The 14,113-nt window shown below is 45.8% G+C and overlaps 1 protein-coding gene across 10 annotated transcripts in view; it reads left to right on the top strand.

Moving 5' to 3' along the window:
* The window catches only part of LOC110538383 (myocardin-related transcription factor A), a 44,483-nt gene that overhangs the window by 16,754 nt on the left and 13,616 nt on the right, over nucleotides 1-14,113 (top strand). For 2 of the 10 annotated variants that reach the window (XM_036938425.2, XM_036938428.2), the window contains exons 1-2: nucleotides 854-3,539; nucleotides 6,195-6,260. In XM_036938425.2, the coding sequence (XP_036794320.1) occupies nucleotides 3,410-3,539; nucleotides 6,195-6,260 (196 nt within the window). In that variant the 5' untranslated portion in view covers nucleotides 854-3,409. Of the gene's footprint in view, nucleotides 1-853; nucleotides 3,540-5,756; nucleotides 6,103-6,194; nucleotides 6,261-14,113 lie in introns of those variants that run through there. The other 8 variants (XM_036938429.2, XM_090193472.1, XM_036938426.2 and 5 more) reach the window with 6 other exon arrangements.

Consider the following 14,113-nt stretch of genomic DNA (forward strand, 5'->3'; position numbering starts at 1 on the left):
CAGAATGCAACTTTAGGTATTTTGGATATGCTTAGAGCCCCTGTGAGTTATTAGCTTTTCCTATCATCAGTATTTATGGCTGACACACACACACACACACACACACACACATGAAAGCAGGACTATCCCTGCAAGCATATGGTTGGTGCCTTATCTGCAGCAAGGGGGATCAGAGTCTTGATTCATTTTCCCCTTCCTTGTCAAAGTGAGCTTTGCCTGAGGATTGTGCATCCTGATTCCAGCATCTCTCTCTCTCACACACACACACACACACACACACACACACACACACACACACACACACACACAGTTTGTTGGCATCTGTAAATACTCTCTTATGTTCACCTTTATTGTGGCCGGCTCTATGAAGCTAGGCCATTACACAAATCTGTTCTAAAACACAAAGTGAATACCAATAATAATCAACAAGAGCTTCCCTGGGGATTTTCTCTACCTCACATAGTTCTTTGACCCCCAGGCTAGTTCTCAACTTTATTTTAGCTCACCTGATCCACCATTTAAGTGAATACAAATGGTAACTTTGGCAGTACACATAGCTGTAGGCTGCATTTCTGTTTTTAAATGTCTGTTTTGACAGTTTTTGTACTTCATCTTTAGAAAATGATTTTAGGGCTTTGATTAGCATTGATGTTTTAATGAGATGTGGCAGACCACAACGTGTTTCACATTTTAAAGTTCTCACTCTCTGTCACTGACTTCTTGTATTAGCAAATGTTTTGCTTACAAAAGTCAAACGGTGAAGACTGAAACCGTCAAAGACCCAGTCTTGGCTTTGGGACAACACGTGTTTATGTTTGGGGATCTGTGTGGTGGCAGCTTCTTCCCTGGGGCCATTATGGTGTCTGCCTACATCAGGGTACTGTGTGGGGCCATTATGGTGTCTGCCTACATCATGGGTACTGTGTGGGGCCATTATGCTGTCTGCCTACCTCAGGGTACTGTGTGGGGCCATTATGCTGTCTGCCTACATCAGGGGTACTGTGTGGGGCCATTATGCTGTCTGCCTACATCAGGGTACTGTGTGGGGCCATTATGCTGTCTGCCTACATCAGGGGTACTGTGTGGGGCCATTATGCTGTCTGCCTACATCAGGGGTACTATGTGGGGCCATTATGCTGTCTGCCTACCCCAGGGTACTGTGTGGGGCCATTATACTGTCTGCCTACATTAGGAGTACTCAAGTACTATTTGAGAAGTTGCGGCCCCACAAATCTCCTAGGGGGCAAAGGTCCGGATGGATATTGTCATTTATCGGCGTTGTAACAAACCCCCACCTTGCAACCCATGTGGAAAATCTTGCAGTTTTAAAGCTAATTTCCCACAATTCTACACATTTTGCATGGGGCAGAGCATTTTATTCTGTTGCTTTTTAAAGCAAATGTTCTGCAATTCTACAAATGTTTCCATGTCTTATGTGTGTTTATATGATACCAGGGGTCAATGCCTGACCTACTTCTAAAAAATAAACTCAGCAAAAAAAGAAATGTCCCTTTTTCAGGACCCTGTCTTGAAAAGATAGTTTGTATAAATCCAAATAACTTCTCAGATCTTCATTGTAAAGGGTTTAAACACTGTTTCCCATGCTTGTTCAATGAACCATAAACAATTAATGAACATGCACCTGTGGAACGGTCATAAGACACTAACAGTTTACAGGCGGTAGGCAATTAAGGTCACAGTTATGAACACTTAGGACACTAAAGAGGCCTTTCTACTGACTCTGAAAGACACCAAAAGAAAGATGCCCAGGGTCCCTGCTCATCTGCGTGAATGTGCCTTAGGCATGCTGCAAGGAGGCATGAGGACTGCAGATGTGGCCAGGGCAATAAATGTGTAACAACACTTGCACAGGATCGGTACATCCGAACATCACACCTGCGCGTTACACCTGAGCGTTACACTGAGGCCTGTAGTCTGGAGCGGGATCGAGGTGGAGGGTCCGTCATGGTCTGGGGCAGTGTGTCAGATCATCATCGGACTGAGCTTGTTGTCATTGCAGGCAATCTCAACACTGTGCATTACAGGGAAGACATCCTCCACCCTTCCTGCAGGCTCATCCTGGCATGACCCTTCAGCATGACAATGCCACCAGCCATACTGCTCGTTCTGTGTGTGATTTCCTGCAAGACAGGAATGTCAATGTTCTGCTATGGCCAGCGAAGAGCCCGGATCTCAATCCCATTGAGCCCGTCTGGGACCTGTTGGATCGGAGGGTGAGGGCTAGGGCCATTTACCCCAGAAATACCCGGGAACTTGCAGGTGCCTTGGTGAAAGAGTGGGGTCACATCTCACAGCAAGAACTGGCAAATCTGGTGCAGTCCATGAGGAGGAGATGCACTGCTGTACTTAATGCAGCTGGTGGCCACACCAGATACTGACTGTTACTTTTGATTTTGACCCCCCCTTTGTTCAGGGACACATTATTCAATTTTTGTTAGTCACATGTCTGTGGAACTTGTTCAGTTTATGTCTCAGTTGTGGAATCTTGTTATGTTCATACAAATATTTACACATGTTAAGTTTGCTGAAAGTAAACACAGTTGACAGTGAGAGGACCTTTCTTTTTTTTTGCTGAGTTTATATTTATTTATTTTGTAGTCTGGACCGCGGCCTGTATTGACCCCGTTCTGGGACCGGATCCAGACCGCAGTCCACCAGTTGAGTATGGGGCGTCTAGATCGTGCACAAAGCTCACAGGTGTGCTCTCTTATGTTGTCACTAATGAGCAGAGGTCCCAGGTGCCAAGGGGGAAGTATTTGATTGTGGTTAGGAGGAAAAGGTTTAGCTGAAGTGTGTCGGTGTCTGTCAATGGCAGAGTGAGTGGGTGCAGCAACAGCTGTGACAGTGCTTGATCAAGGATTCACAGGCATTTGACACACACTCACAGACCCACACACTCACCTCACTCACTCGTCTTGCTGCAGTAGATACTGGCTCTTGAAACTCATAGCAGCTGTACATTTCCACTTCACTTTTTTTCAATCTTTTTCATTTGTTTTTGGGGGTTTTTCAAAAAGATTTGGCCATTTTTCTGAACTATTCTGAACTGAAAAACGAGAAAGAGGAGAGTTCAGCGAGAACACAGTTGGAAAACTTCGATCTTCTCATGATTTTTGTCACTCGCACAAGGACCATTTCTATTCTAATGCTCTTATTTTGGTCCATCGGACGATATCCTGCATTAATATATTTAGCAGAATGTCTGTGACTTTTCCAAAAGATATCACAAACGTGATAATCCATATTGACTGGACTGTATTGGACTGAGCTAAACAGAGAATTCTATTTTTGTTACATTTGAATGTTTTTGGACACTATTTTAATGTATTTATTTGATGGGACCACCGTCTTTCAGTAATAATTATTTATTGTTTTGAACCTGATCACCATGCTGGACACCAACCCGACCCTTCACACAGACCCCACCTCTTTTGGGCCCCCTCCAATCAGCAACAGCATGGATAAGCAACGCATACGATTGGAGTTAGAACGCCGGGCTTGTCAGAGCCTGAGGGAAGGTGGGATTCATATTACGCACACATACACACAAACTCTTTATAATATGAGATGTGGAAGATATGGTTTCATTGATATCGTTGTTTGGTTATATATTTTTTTCAACAGATCTTTTTGATATAGCATCATTATGGAGAATTATTATCCTTACTCTTACTTACTTGGCTTTTGTTTCATAGCTCCCCATAAAACACACCCAGCTTTACAGTTGAGTTTTTCTCAGTGAATCGTGTGTATTGAGTTATGCTGCTCAGGCCGGCTGAGTGGGTGTCTGGTGTCTTCTGGGCTGCTGGTCAGATACTAAGTGGACCTTCTGGCCCCGGTACAGATGGGGCAGCGCCAGGACTCTGTGCCCAGTGGACAATGCTCAGGCACCTGTGGGTGCTGCCATGGCCGTGACACCAACTGAGTTGGAGCAAAAAGAGCCTGAACAGACTTAGTCGTGACACACTGAGAATCTCACATTGACTTTTAGAGAAACATAAATGTGCTGTGAGGCAGATACGCTGGCCCACTGAGTTAAGGTGAGGAATACTGAGACTGATGAAGATACTGTGGTGTTTAGTGTTACAAACAGAGACAGATTTAGATACTAAGACACAGATGGACACTGAGGCAAAACAGGGACAGGCTTGAGACACTGAGATGGACTTGGAATCATTGAGACAGACTGTGATTTACCAAGAAGTTATTTGCACCGAGACGTCCAGTCTTCCAGAGACACTGTACGATAAGGTAACCCACAGGCACCTGCCTTGGCAGCTGGTTTGACTTCAGAGTTTCAGAGGTGGACAGCATACCTTGACCCTGATTGAGGAGGGTGTCTGTTCACATCACTTCATGCAGCCAGGCCGAGCCCAGGCCTTAGATTTCTGCTTCGGAGCAGTTTGAGTGTCGGGTGATTTTACAGTAATATTCCCTGTAACTCAACAGGCTGGGCCGGGCAGAGAGATCGAGTTCCCAGACATTACAGAGTGGTTCACAAATAGAAACCAGCAGGGAGAGGATGGGTTTCATCTCAGGGTCGGGATGGAGGGAATGGAAGGTTTTGGAAATATTTTCAAAGAAGTAAACGATTGAAAAGGCGATTGTAGAAAAAGTGCACAGGAAGCTTTGCAGTGACGCACAGAGAACGGTGACAATACATAAATTGAGCACAAAGGGAGATATGGAGAGGGGCAGGTGTTAGGAAAATGTCATGTTCTCGTTTACATCACATTGAGGTACTGAGGACGGTAATGAATTCAAATTGTGGCATTTCAGAGTGAGCATTTGCCTAGAAAAGATTCTGTATAAGCAGCTGGCATCATCCCCCTGTCAGTCCTTGGCACAACTAGCAAATCATCTGTCGCAGGAGGAGTGTCTGTGTTTGTGCGTGCCCCCCCCCCGTAAGCCCATTTAATCTTGTCTCCTGTCGAGGGGACTATTGGGAGTCCTACGTCAAGCGGCCATATAAGAAAAAAGAGGATGATTTGGCCAAGGCGGCGACAGCCAGGACTGTCAGAAATGTTGACGCTGGTCAGAGATGTGATAAACGCAGAGGCTGAGCTCAGAGAGAGATGGAAACCATGAGAAAGAAGTCCCACATCGCCCACACTGATCTCCCTCTGACCTATTAGTCAGTATGCTTCCCTGTGGTTCACATGTAGGCAGCAGACCAGCTACAAACACAACTACCTAAGGAGGTGCACACAAGCATCACTTTGTGTACAGTCTAATGGACTGGTCCAACAATCATACTCTCACACATGAACACCAGGCCACATACTGTATGGATATGTAGTACACTGTAACAGCTTAACTTCCCCTTGCATGTACAGTATCACATCTCTAATTGCATGAAAACTGCTTATGCGCGTACTGAGATGTAGGTTTACTTTACCTCACATCTGACAGGAATCACTTACATGAGTCCACTCAGCTTGCTGTGGCTGAAGTGTAAACACGGGATAGCAATGATGATGTGATGCAGAGAACATGGTCTCCATCACTAGCTTTCTGTGTTCCTTCTATTGGTCTAGCTGAGATTAGGCAGCTGTTAGCAAGACACATTTATTCATGTCATACACATTTAGTCAGTACAGAAGTGTTACCATTTATCTGTACACATACTCCTCTCAATATAACACCTCATTCTATTTTGAATTGTGAGTGGTGAATGTGGGCCTTCCTGTTTTTACAAGAAGCCCTCTGCATTAGCATTGTTCAAGCCATGCGGAAGTGTCGTCCTCTCTATCTCTCTCTGTGTGGTAGAAGTTGTCAAAACGCGACAACCCGGCTGCTGTTTGAGTGTAGAAACAGGAAGCGCATGTGTGTGTTTGTGTGACAGGGACCGTCTGCCCGCTATTTCTCCTCCCTGCCTCTGATGATAACCTCTGTATCGGCTGTCAGACGACTCTGTGGGAGGGGGAGAGGAGAGAGCGAGGGCCAGAAGAGCAGTGTGTAGGGTACTCTTCAACTCTTGGCTTCAACCTCCCAGAAAGATGCACTATATTAATTTACAACACGGCTGTAACCGGCCTTGTATTTCCTCCCAAGGAGAAGAGCACGGAACGGAAACTGACTGTAGGGCGTTTGAGTTTTCACTATTGGTTGTTGCCCTTGCTGGTTCTGTCTGTAGTGTACTCACCTGACCTCTTGCTGTCCCTCTTATGCAGTGCTCCAGCTCAAACTCCAGCAGAGACGGACCCGTGAGGAACTGGTCAGCCAGGGGATCATGCCACGTAAGTAACGCTCTCTCCCGTCCGTCAAACTGCCTCATCCCCAAACCAATCTCCCCCTCCTCTAGCTGCTACCTCACTTCATTAGCTTGCTTTTCAAAGTGAATGGATAGCTTGTTGACCTATCTTCACGCCCATAAGAATCAGTAAAGCTACTCCTATTGTAGTCACCTCACTTGTTTCATAACAGGCACTTAATATACAACCGTATAGTATCTTACATGGCTTTACGAATCTCAATGCTTTGCTTCGTGTTCTAAGGTTCTAGAGATCCTGATGATTATGCATGTGGTTAAATCGGCGGCGTCTTTTTTTCTGAGAAATGCCGTTGTCAGTCTTCAAAGCAAAGTGGATCGAGCTCCTTCCTCTGCTTCTGACTTTTGAATGCTAAACTCATTCAGTGTGTACTGGGGGCCTGTGCGTTTAATTCATTGCCCCATTTCATTTTGAGCTGTTACACTTGTTCTATTCATTGCACAGTCAATGAATGTTTACATTACTAATGTAGACTTCCTCACTGTTTCACACGAGTTAGTTCCAGGAACCTTTTTTACCTTTAGGAACCCATTTACGTCCTCTAACTATATTTAGGACAATATAGGAATGCGCCACAGAACACATTTTGTTAGGTATAAATGCATAAAATTTGGTATCAACATAGTAAATGCAGGTGACCTGATCTTAGCCCAAATATGGCAAATATATGATTTAACTCATTGTTTGTGAACTACGGTTGTTTCTGTATTGTACTATATTTAGTCTTTGGACACATGGGGTTACTGTTTTTTTACACAATTCATGAATAAAGTCATGTAAATATGTTCAAATTATCAGATCTTAATAGTTATATAGATTGCCTGGACCTTATATTAGGGATGCTCGATATATCGGTGAACATATCGTAATCGGCCGATATTAGTTAAAAATGCCCGTATCGGCCTATGTCTAGTTTAAGCTGTGTCAATGTGTGTGTGTTAACTATTTAACTCTACTAGAATGCTTAAAAGGCCGCTCAGATTTGTAAAAGCAGTTATCGGTATCGTTTTGGGGTTTTTTTGGGGGGGGGGGGGGGGGTGTCAAAATCAAAAGTATCATTCGGTATCTGCCACAACTTTGGAAGTATGCTTGGGGTCATTGTCCATTTGGAAGAACCATTTGCGACCAAGCTTTAACTTCCTGACTGATGTCTTGATGTTGCTTCAATATATCAACATAATTTTCCAGCCTCATGATGCCATCTATTTTGTGAAGTGCACCAGTCCCTCCTGCCGCAAAGCACCCCCACAACATGATGCTGCCACCCCCGTCCTTCACGGTTGGGATGGTGTTTTTCAGCTTGCAAGCCTCCCCCTTTTTCCTCCAACATAACGATGGTCATTATGGCCAAACAGTGCTATTTTTGTTTCATCAGAACAGAAGACATTTCTCCAAAAAGTACGATCTTTGTCCCCATGTGCAGTTGCAAACCATAGTTTGGCTTTTTTATGACTGTTTTGGAGCAGTAGCTTCTTCTTTGCTGAGCGGACTTTCAGGTTATGTCGATATAGAACTCGTTTTACTGTGGATATAGATACTTTTGTAACAGTTTCTTCCAGCATCTTCACAAGGTTCTTTGCTGCTGTTCTGGGATTTTTTTCTTAGGTCTTGGCTGATTTCTTTTGATTTTCCCACGATGTCAAGCGAAGAGGCACTGAGTTTGAAGGTAGGCCTTGAAATACATCTACTGGTACACCTCCAATTGACTCAAATGATGTCAATTTGCCTATCAGAAACTTCTAAAGCCATGATGTCATTTTCTGGAATTTTCCAAGCTGTTTAAAGACACAGTCGACTTGTATTTAAGTGTATTTAAACTTCTGACCCACTGGAATTGAGATACAGTGAAATAATCGGTCTGTAAACAGTTGTTGGAAAAAATGACTTGTCATGCACAAAGCAGATGTCCTAACTGACTTGCCAAAACTATAGTTTATTTTCAAGAAATTTGTGGAGTGGTTGAAAAACGAGTTTTATTGACTCCAACCTAAGTGTATGTAAACTTCCGAATTCAACTGTATATACAAAAGTATGTGCATCGTTCCTGACAGGTGTATAGAATCGAGCATAAACAGCTATACAAACATTGGCAGTAGAATGGCCTTACTGAAGAGCTCAGTGACCTTCAACGTGGCTCCGTCATAGGATGTCACCTTTCCAACAAGTCAGTTCTTCAAAGTTCTTCCCTGTTTGCCCTAATGCCAACTGTAACGTTTGGTGGAGGAGGAATAATGTTCTTGGGGCTGTTTTTCATGGTTCGGGCTAGGCCCCTTAGTTGCAGTGAAGAGAAATCTTAACGATACAGCATACAATGACATTCTAGATTATTTTGTGCTTCCAACTTTTTGGCAACAGTTTGGGGAAGACCCTTTCCTGTTTCAGCATGACAATGTCCCGGTGCATAAAGCGAGGTCCATAAAGAAATGGTTTGTCGAGATCGGTGTGGAAGAACTTGACTGGCCTGCACAGAGCCCCTGACCTCAACCCCATCAAACACCTTTGGGATGATTTGGAATGGCGACTGTGAGCCATGCCTAATCACCCAACATCAGCCACAAGACCTCACTAATGCTCTTGTGGCTGAATGGAAGCAAGTCCCCGCAGCAATGTTCCAACATCTAGTGGAAAACCTTCCCAGAAGAGTGGAGGCTGTTATCGCAGCAAAGGGGGGACCAACTCCATATTAATGCCCATTATTTTGGAATGAGATGTTTGACGAGCAGATGTGCAAATATACAGTGCATTCGGAAAGTATTCAGGCCCCTTGACTTTTTCCACATTTTGTTACGTTACAGCCTTTTTGTAAAATGGATTAAAACAATTGTTTCCCTCATCAATCTACACAACACCCCAATTTATTCTAAATTAAAATGGAAATATCTAATTTACATAAGTATTCAGACTCTTTACTCAGTACTTAGTTGAAGCACCTTTGGCAGTGATTACAGCCTTGAGTCTTCTTGGGTATGACGCTACACGCTTGGCACACCTGTATTTGGGGAGTTTCTCCCATTCTTCTTTGCAGAGCCTCTCAAGCTCTGTCAGGTTGGATGGGGAGCGTCACTGTACAGCTATTTTCAGGTCCAAAAAGTGCTGTAATTTCTAAACAGTTTTTATTATTTTTATTTTACCTTTATTTAACTAGGCAAGTCATTTAAGAACAAATTCTTATTTTCAATGACGACCTAGCAAAAATAAGAAAAGATGCTTCACTGTCCCAGTAATTACAGAGGGCACTGTATATACAGTACCAAAAATGAAGATCGGATCATTTGAACAAGACAGTAACCCCATGTGTCCAAAGGCTAAATATAGTACAATATCAAAACCTCATATTGTAGACAAATGCTTTGGCCGGTAAAAAATGTCCATCAGTAAGCTCAGAGAACAAGTGTACCAAAGGAAATGATACATTTCCGTTATGGACATGAATGGGTTCAATCTGATTGGGTTTATGAGTAATAAACCAGTATGTTTTTCTTTTGGCATTTCATTCATTGAGGATGCACGATCCTCCTCAGCCAGGGTTTTGAACCGCCAATAGAACGCGTTCTCTCTTCACTTTCAAATCCCTATTTGGCCTAGTAAAGGAAATGAACATGTACTAACGTTACTCTCTATGCATTACAAGTTGTTCATATTTACAGTACACTGCCTAGTATTACAGGAACAGAACACTATTATACATTTCTCACATTTTCCGTGTTCTGTAGGGAACCACACAAGGGGTAGGTCTTATGGTTTGACACAGACTACCTTAGCGTTTAGACAAGTATTTAACAATGCCCATTCTCCATGCTTTTGGAGTATTCGAGAAGATACCAATTGTAATCTACTCCTTTTAGTAATGTTGAGACCAAGGGTGCCGTTGAATTTATTCACACTCTGTTCAGACCGATGTGTGTAGTGGCTGTCAGACTTGGCTAGAGTAGTCATTTGAGTCTTCCATCCCTGGGCACTCTCCATGAACCTTTGCTGGTAACAAGTGAAACGGCACACAGTGTTGTGTGCAGCGGGATTGAATTCAATGTGCGGCCAACACAAAAAAGGCTCGCATTTCATTCTACTACTAACAGCCTTGATACGTTAGAATCTTTCTTTACTGTGCTTTCCGAGTGGTTAAAATGCAACAGTGTTAGACAGTCACAGTAGCAGCTTTGTTGGGCTGTATTGCTCATTGTTATTATATCTGCTATTGCTGCTTCTCTGTTATGTTTACTTCTCCTTTCTTAAGCTGATCAGAAGACAACCAAAGTTCTGCTTGGGGCCAGACTAAGCAACAAGGCCAGGGTCACATTTAACTTAAGAGGGGTGGGGGGGAGGGTGTTGGAGAGAGTGCAGCGGGTATGAGGGGATGGCAGAGAACAGTAGAGAAGAGGGTGTGAGGAGATGGCAGAGAACAGTAGAGAAGAGGGTGTGAGGAGATGGCAGAGAACAGTAGAGGAGAGAAGGGGGTGTGAGGAGATGGCAGAGAACAGTAGAGAAGAGGGTGTGAGGAGATGGCAGAGAACAGTAGAGAAGAGGGTGTGAGGAGATGGCAGAGAACAGTAGAGAAGAGGGTGTGAGGAGATGGCAGAGAACAGGAGAGGAGAGGGTGTGAGGAGATGGCTGAGAATAGTAGAGGATAGGAGAGGGTGTGAGGAGATGGCAGTGAACAGGAGAGGAGAGGGTTTGAGGAGATGGCAGAGAACAGAAGAGGAGAGGGTGTGAGGAGATGGCAGAGAACGTGAGAGGGTGTGAGGAGATGGCAGAGAACATGAGAGGATGTGAGGAGATGGCAGAGAACATGAGAGGGTGTGAGGAGATGGGAGAGGGTGTGAGGAGATGGCCGAGAACAGGAGAGGGTGTGAGGAGATGGCAGAGAATAGGAGAGGGTGTGAGTAGATGGCAGAGAATAGGAGAGGGTGTGAGGAGATGGCAGAGAACAGGAGAGAGTGTGAGGAGATAGGAGAGGGTGTGAGGAGATGGCCGAGAACAGGAGAGGGTGTGAGGAGATGGCAGAGAATAGGAGAGGGTGTGAGGAGATGGCAGAGAATAGGAGAGGGTGTGAGGAGATGGCAGAGAACAGTAGAGAAGAGGGTGTGAGGAGATGGCAGAGAACAGTAGAGAAGAGGGTGTGAGGAGATGGCAGAGAACAGTAGAGAAGAGGGTGTGAGGAGATGGCAGAGAACAGTAGAGAAGGGGGTGTGAGGAGATGGCAGAGAACAGTAGAGAAGAGGGTGTGAGGAGATGGCAGAGAACATGAGAGGAGAGGGTGTGAGGAGATGGCTGAGAATAGTAGAGGATAGGAGAGGGTGTGAGGAGATGGCAGTGAACAGGAGAGGAGAGGGTTTGAGGAGATGGCAGAGAACAGAAGAGGAGAGGGTGTGAGGAGATGGCAGAGAACGTGAGAGGGTGTGAGGAGATGGCAGAGAACATGAGAGGGTGTGAGGAGATGGCAGAGAACATGAGAGGATGTGAGGAGATGGCAGAGAATAGGAGAGGGTGTGAGGAGATGGCAGAGAATAGGAGAGGGTGTGAGGAGATGGCAGAGAACAGGAGAGAGTGTGAGGAGATAGGAGAGGGTGTGAGGAGATGGCCGAGAACAGGAGAGGGTGTGAGGAGATGGCAGAGAATAGGAGAGGGTGTGAGGAGATGGCAGAGAATAGGAGAGGGTGTGAGGAGATGGCAGAGAATAGGAGAGGGTGTGAGGAGATGGCAGAGAACAGTAGAGAAGAGGGTGTGAGGAGATGGCAGAGAACAGTAGAGAAGAGGGTGTGAGGAGATGGCAGAGAACAGTAGAGAAGAGGGTGTGAGGAGATGGCAGAGAACAGTAGAGAAGGGGGTGTGAGGAGATGGCAGAGAACAGTAGAGAAGAGGGTGTGAGGAGATGGCAGAGAACATGAGAGGAGAGGGTGTGAGGAGATGTCTGAGAATAGTAGAGGATAGGAGAGGGTGTGAGGAGATTGCAGTGAACAGGAGAGGAGAGGGTTTGAGGAGATGGCAGAGAACAGAAGAGGAGAGGGTGTGAGGAGATGGCAGAGAACGTGAGAGGGTGTGAGGAGATGGCAGAGAACATGAGAGGGTGTGAGGAGATGGCAGAGAACATGAGAGGATGTGAGGAGATGGCAGAGAACGAGAGGGTGTGAGGAGATGGCAGAGAACATGAGAGGGTGTGAGGAGATAGCAGAGGGTGTGAGGAGATGGCCGAGAACAGGAGAGGGTGTGAGGAGATGGCAGAGAATAGGAGAGGGTGTGAGGAGATGGCAGAGAATAGGAGAGGATGTGAGGAGATGGCAGAGAATAGGAGAGGGTGTGAGGAGATGGCAGAGGATAGGAGAGGGTGTGAGGCGATGTCAGAGAACAAGAGAGGGTGTGAGGCGATGGCAGAGAACAGGAGAGAGGGTGTGAGGAGATGGCAGAGAACAAGAGAGGGTGTGAGGAGATGGCAGAGAACAGGAGAGGGTGTGAGGAGATGGCAGAGAATAGGAGAGGGTGTGAGGAGATGGCAGAGAATAGGAGAGGGTGTGAGGAGATGGCAGAGAATAGGAGAGGGTGTGAGGAGATGCCAGAGAATAGGAGAGGGTGTGAGGAGATGCCAGAGAATAGGAGAGGGTGTGAGGAGATGGCAGAGAATAGGAGAGAAGGGGGTGTGAGGAGATGGCAGAGAACAGGAGAGAAGAGTGTGTGTGGAGATGGCAGAGAACAGTAGGGGAGAGGGTGTGTGGAGATGGCAGAGAACAATAGGGGAGAGGGTGTGTGGAGATGGCAGAGAACAGTAGAGGATAGGAGAGGGTGTGAAGAGATGGCAGAGGATAGGAGAGGGTATGAGGTGATGGCAGAGAATAGTATAGGAAAGGGTGTGAGGTGATGGCAGAGAACATTTAGAGGAGAGGGTGTGAGGAGATGGCAGAGAACAGGAGAGGGTGTGAGGAGATGGCAGAGGAGAGGAGATGGCAGAGAATAGGAGAGGGTATGAGGAGATGGCAAACAACGGTAGAGGATAGGAGAGGGTGTGAGGAGATGGCAGAGGAGAGGAGAGGTTGTGAGGAGATGGCAGAGAATAGGAGAGGGTGCGAGGAGATGGCAGAGAATAGGAGAGGGTATGAGGAGATGGCAAACAACGGTAGAGGATAGGAGAGGGTGTGAGGAGAGGTTGTGAGGAGATGGCATAGAATAGGAGAGGTTGTGAGGAGATGGCATAGAATAGGAGAGGTTGTGAGGAGATGGCATAGAATAGGAGAGGGTGTGAGGAGATGGCAGAGAATAAGAGAGGGTGTGAGGAGATGCCAGAGAATAGGAGATGGCCGTGAACAGGAGAGGGTGTGAGGAGATGGCGGAGAATAGGAGATGGCAGTGAACAAGAGAGGGTGTGAAGAGATTGCAGAGAATAGGAGAGGGTATGAGGAGATGGCAGAAAATAGAAGAGGGTGTGAGGAGATGGCAGAGAATAGGAGATGGCAGTGAACAGTAGAGAATAGGAGAGGGTGTGAGGAGATGGCAGAGAATAGGAGAGGGAAAGAGTAGCAGTCACAGGAAAGGCATTGGTCTGCTAAACGACCACCTGACGACAGGTGAGTCATCATGTCTCCTGACTATTTCTTTCGCTACCCCTCGTCCTCTCGCTTCCCTCCTGAATACATATTTAACCTCTAGGTCTGAGTATCACTTCAAAATAGGTCCTCCTTGCTGGTACTGTCAGTGTGCAGACAGCCACTTCTCTTTCCTCTCATTCCCTCTTACATTTTTGGTGTAGTGCACGTTGTATGGAATAGGGTGCCATTTGGGACACATTCTCTGTCTTATGCAATCCCAGGGTTGCACCACTCCATCCAATCAGA

The sequence above is a fragment of the Oncorhynchus mykiss genome, chromosome 12 (assembly GCF_057628025.1).
Source record: "Oncorhynchus mykiss isolate SJ-2025 chromosome 12, ASM5762802v1, whole genome shotgun sequence".
Lineage (NCBI taxonomy): Eukaryota > Metazoa > Chordata > Actinopteri > Salmoniformes > Salmonidae > Oncorhynchus > Oncorhynchus mykiss.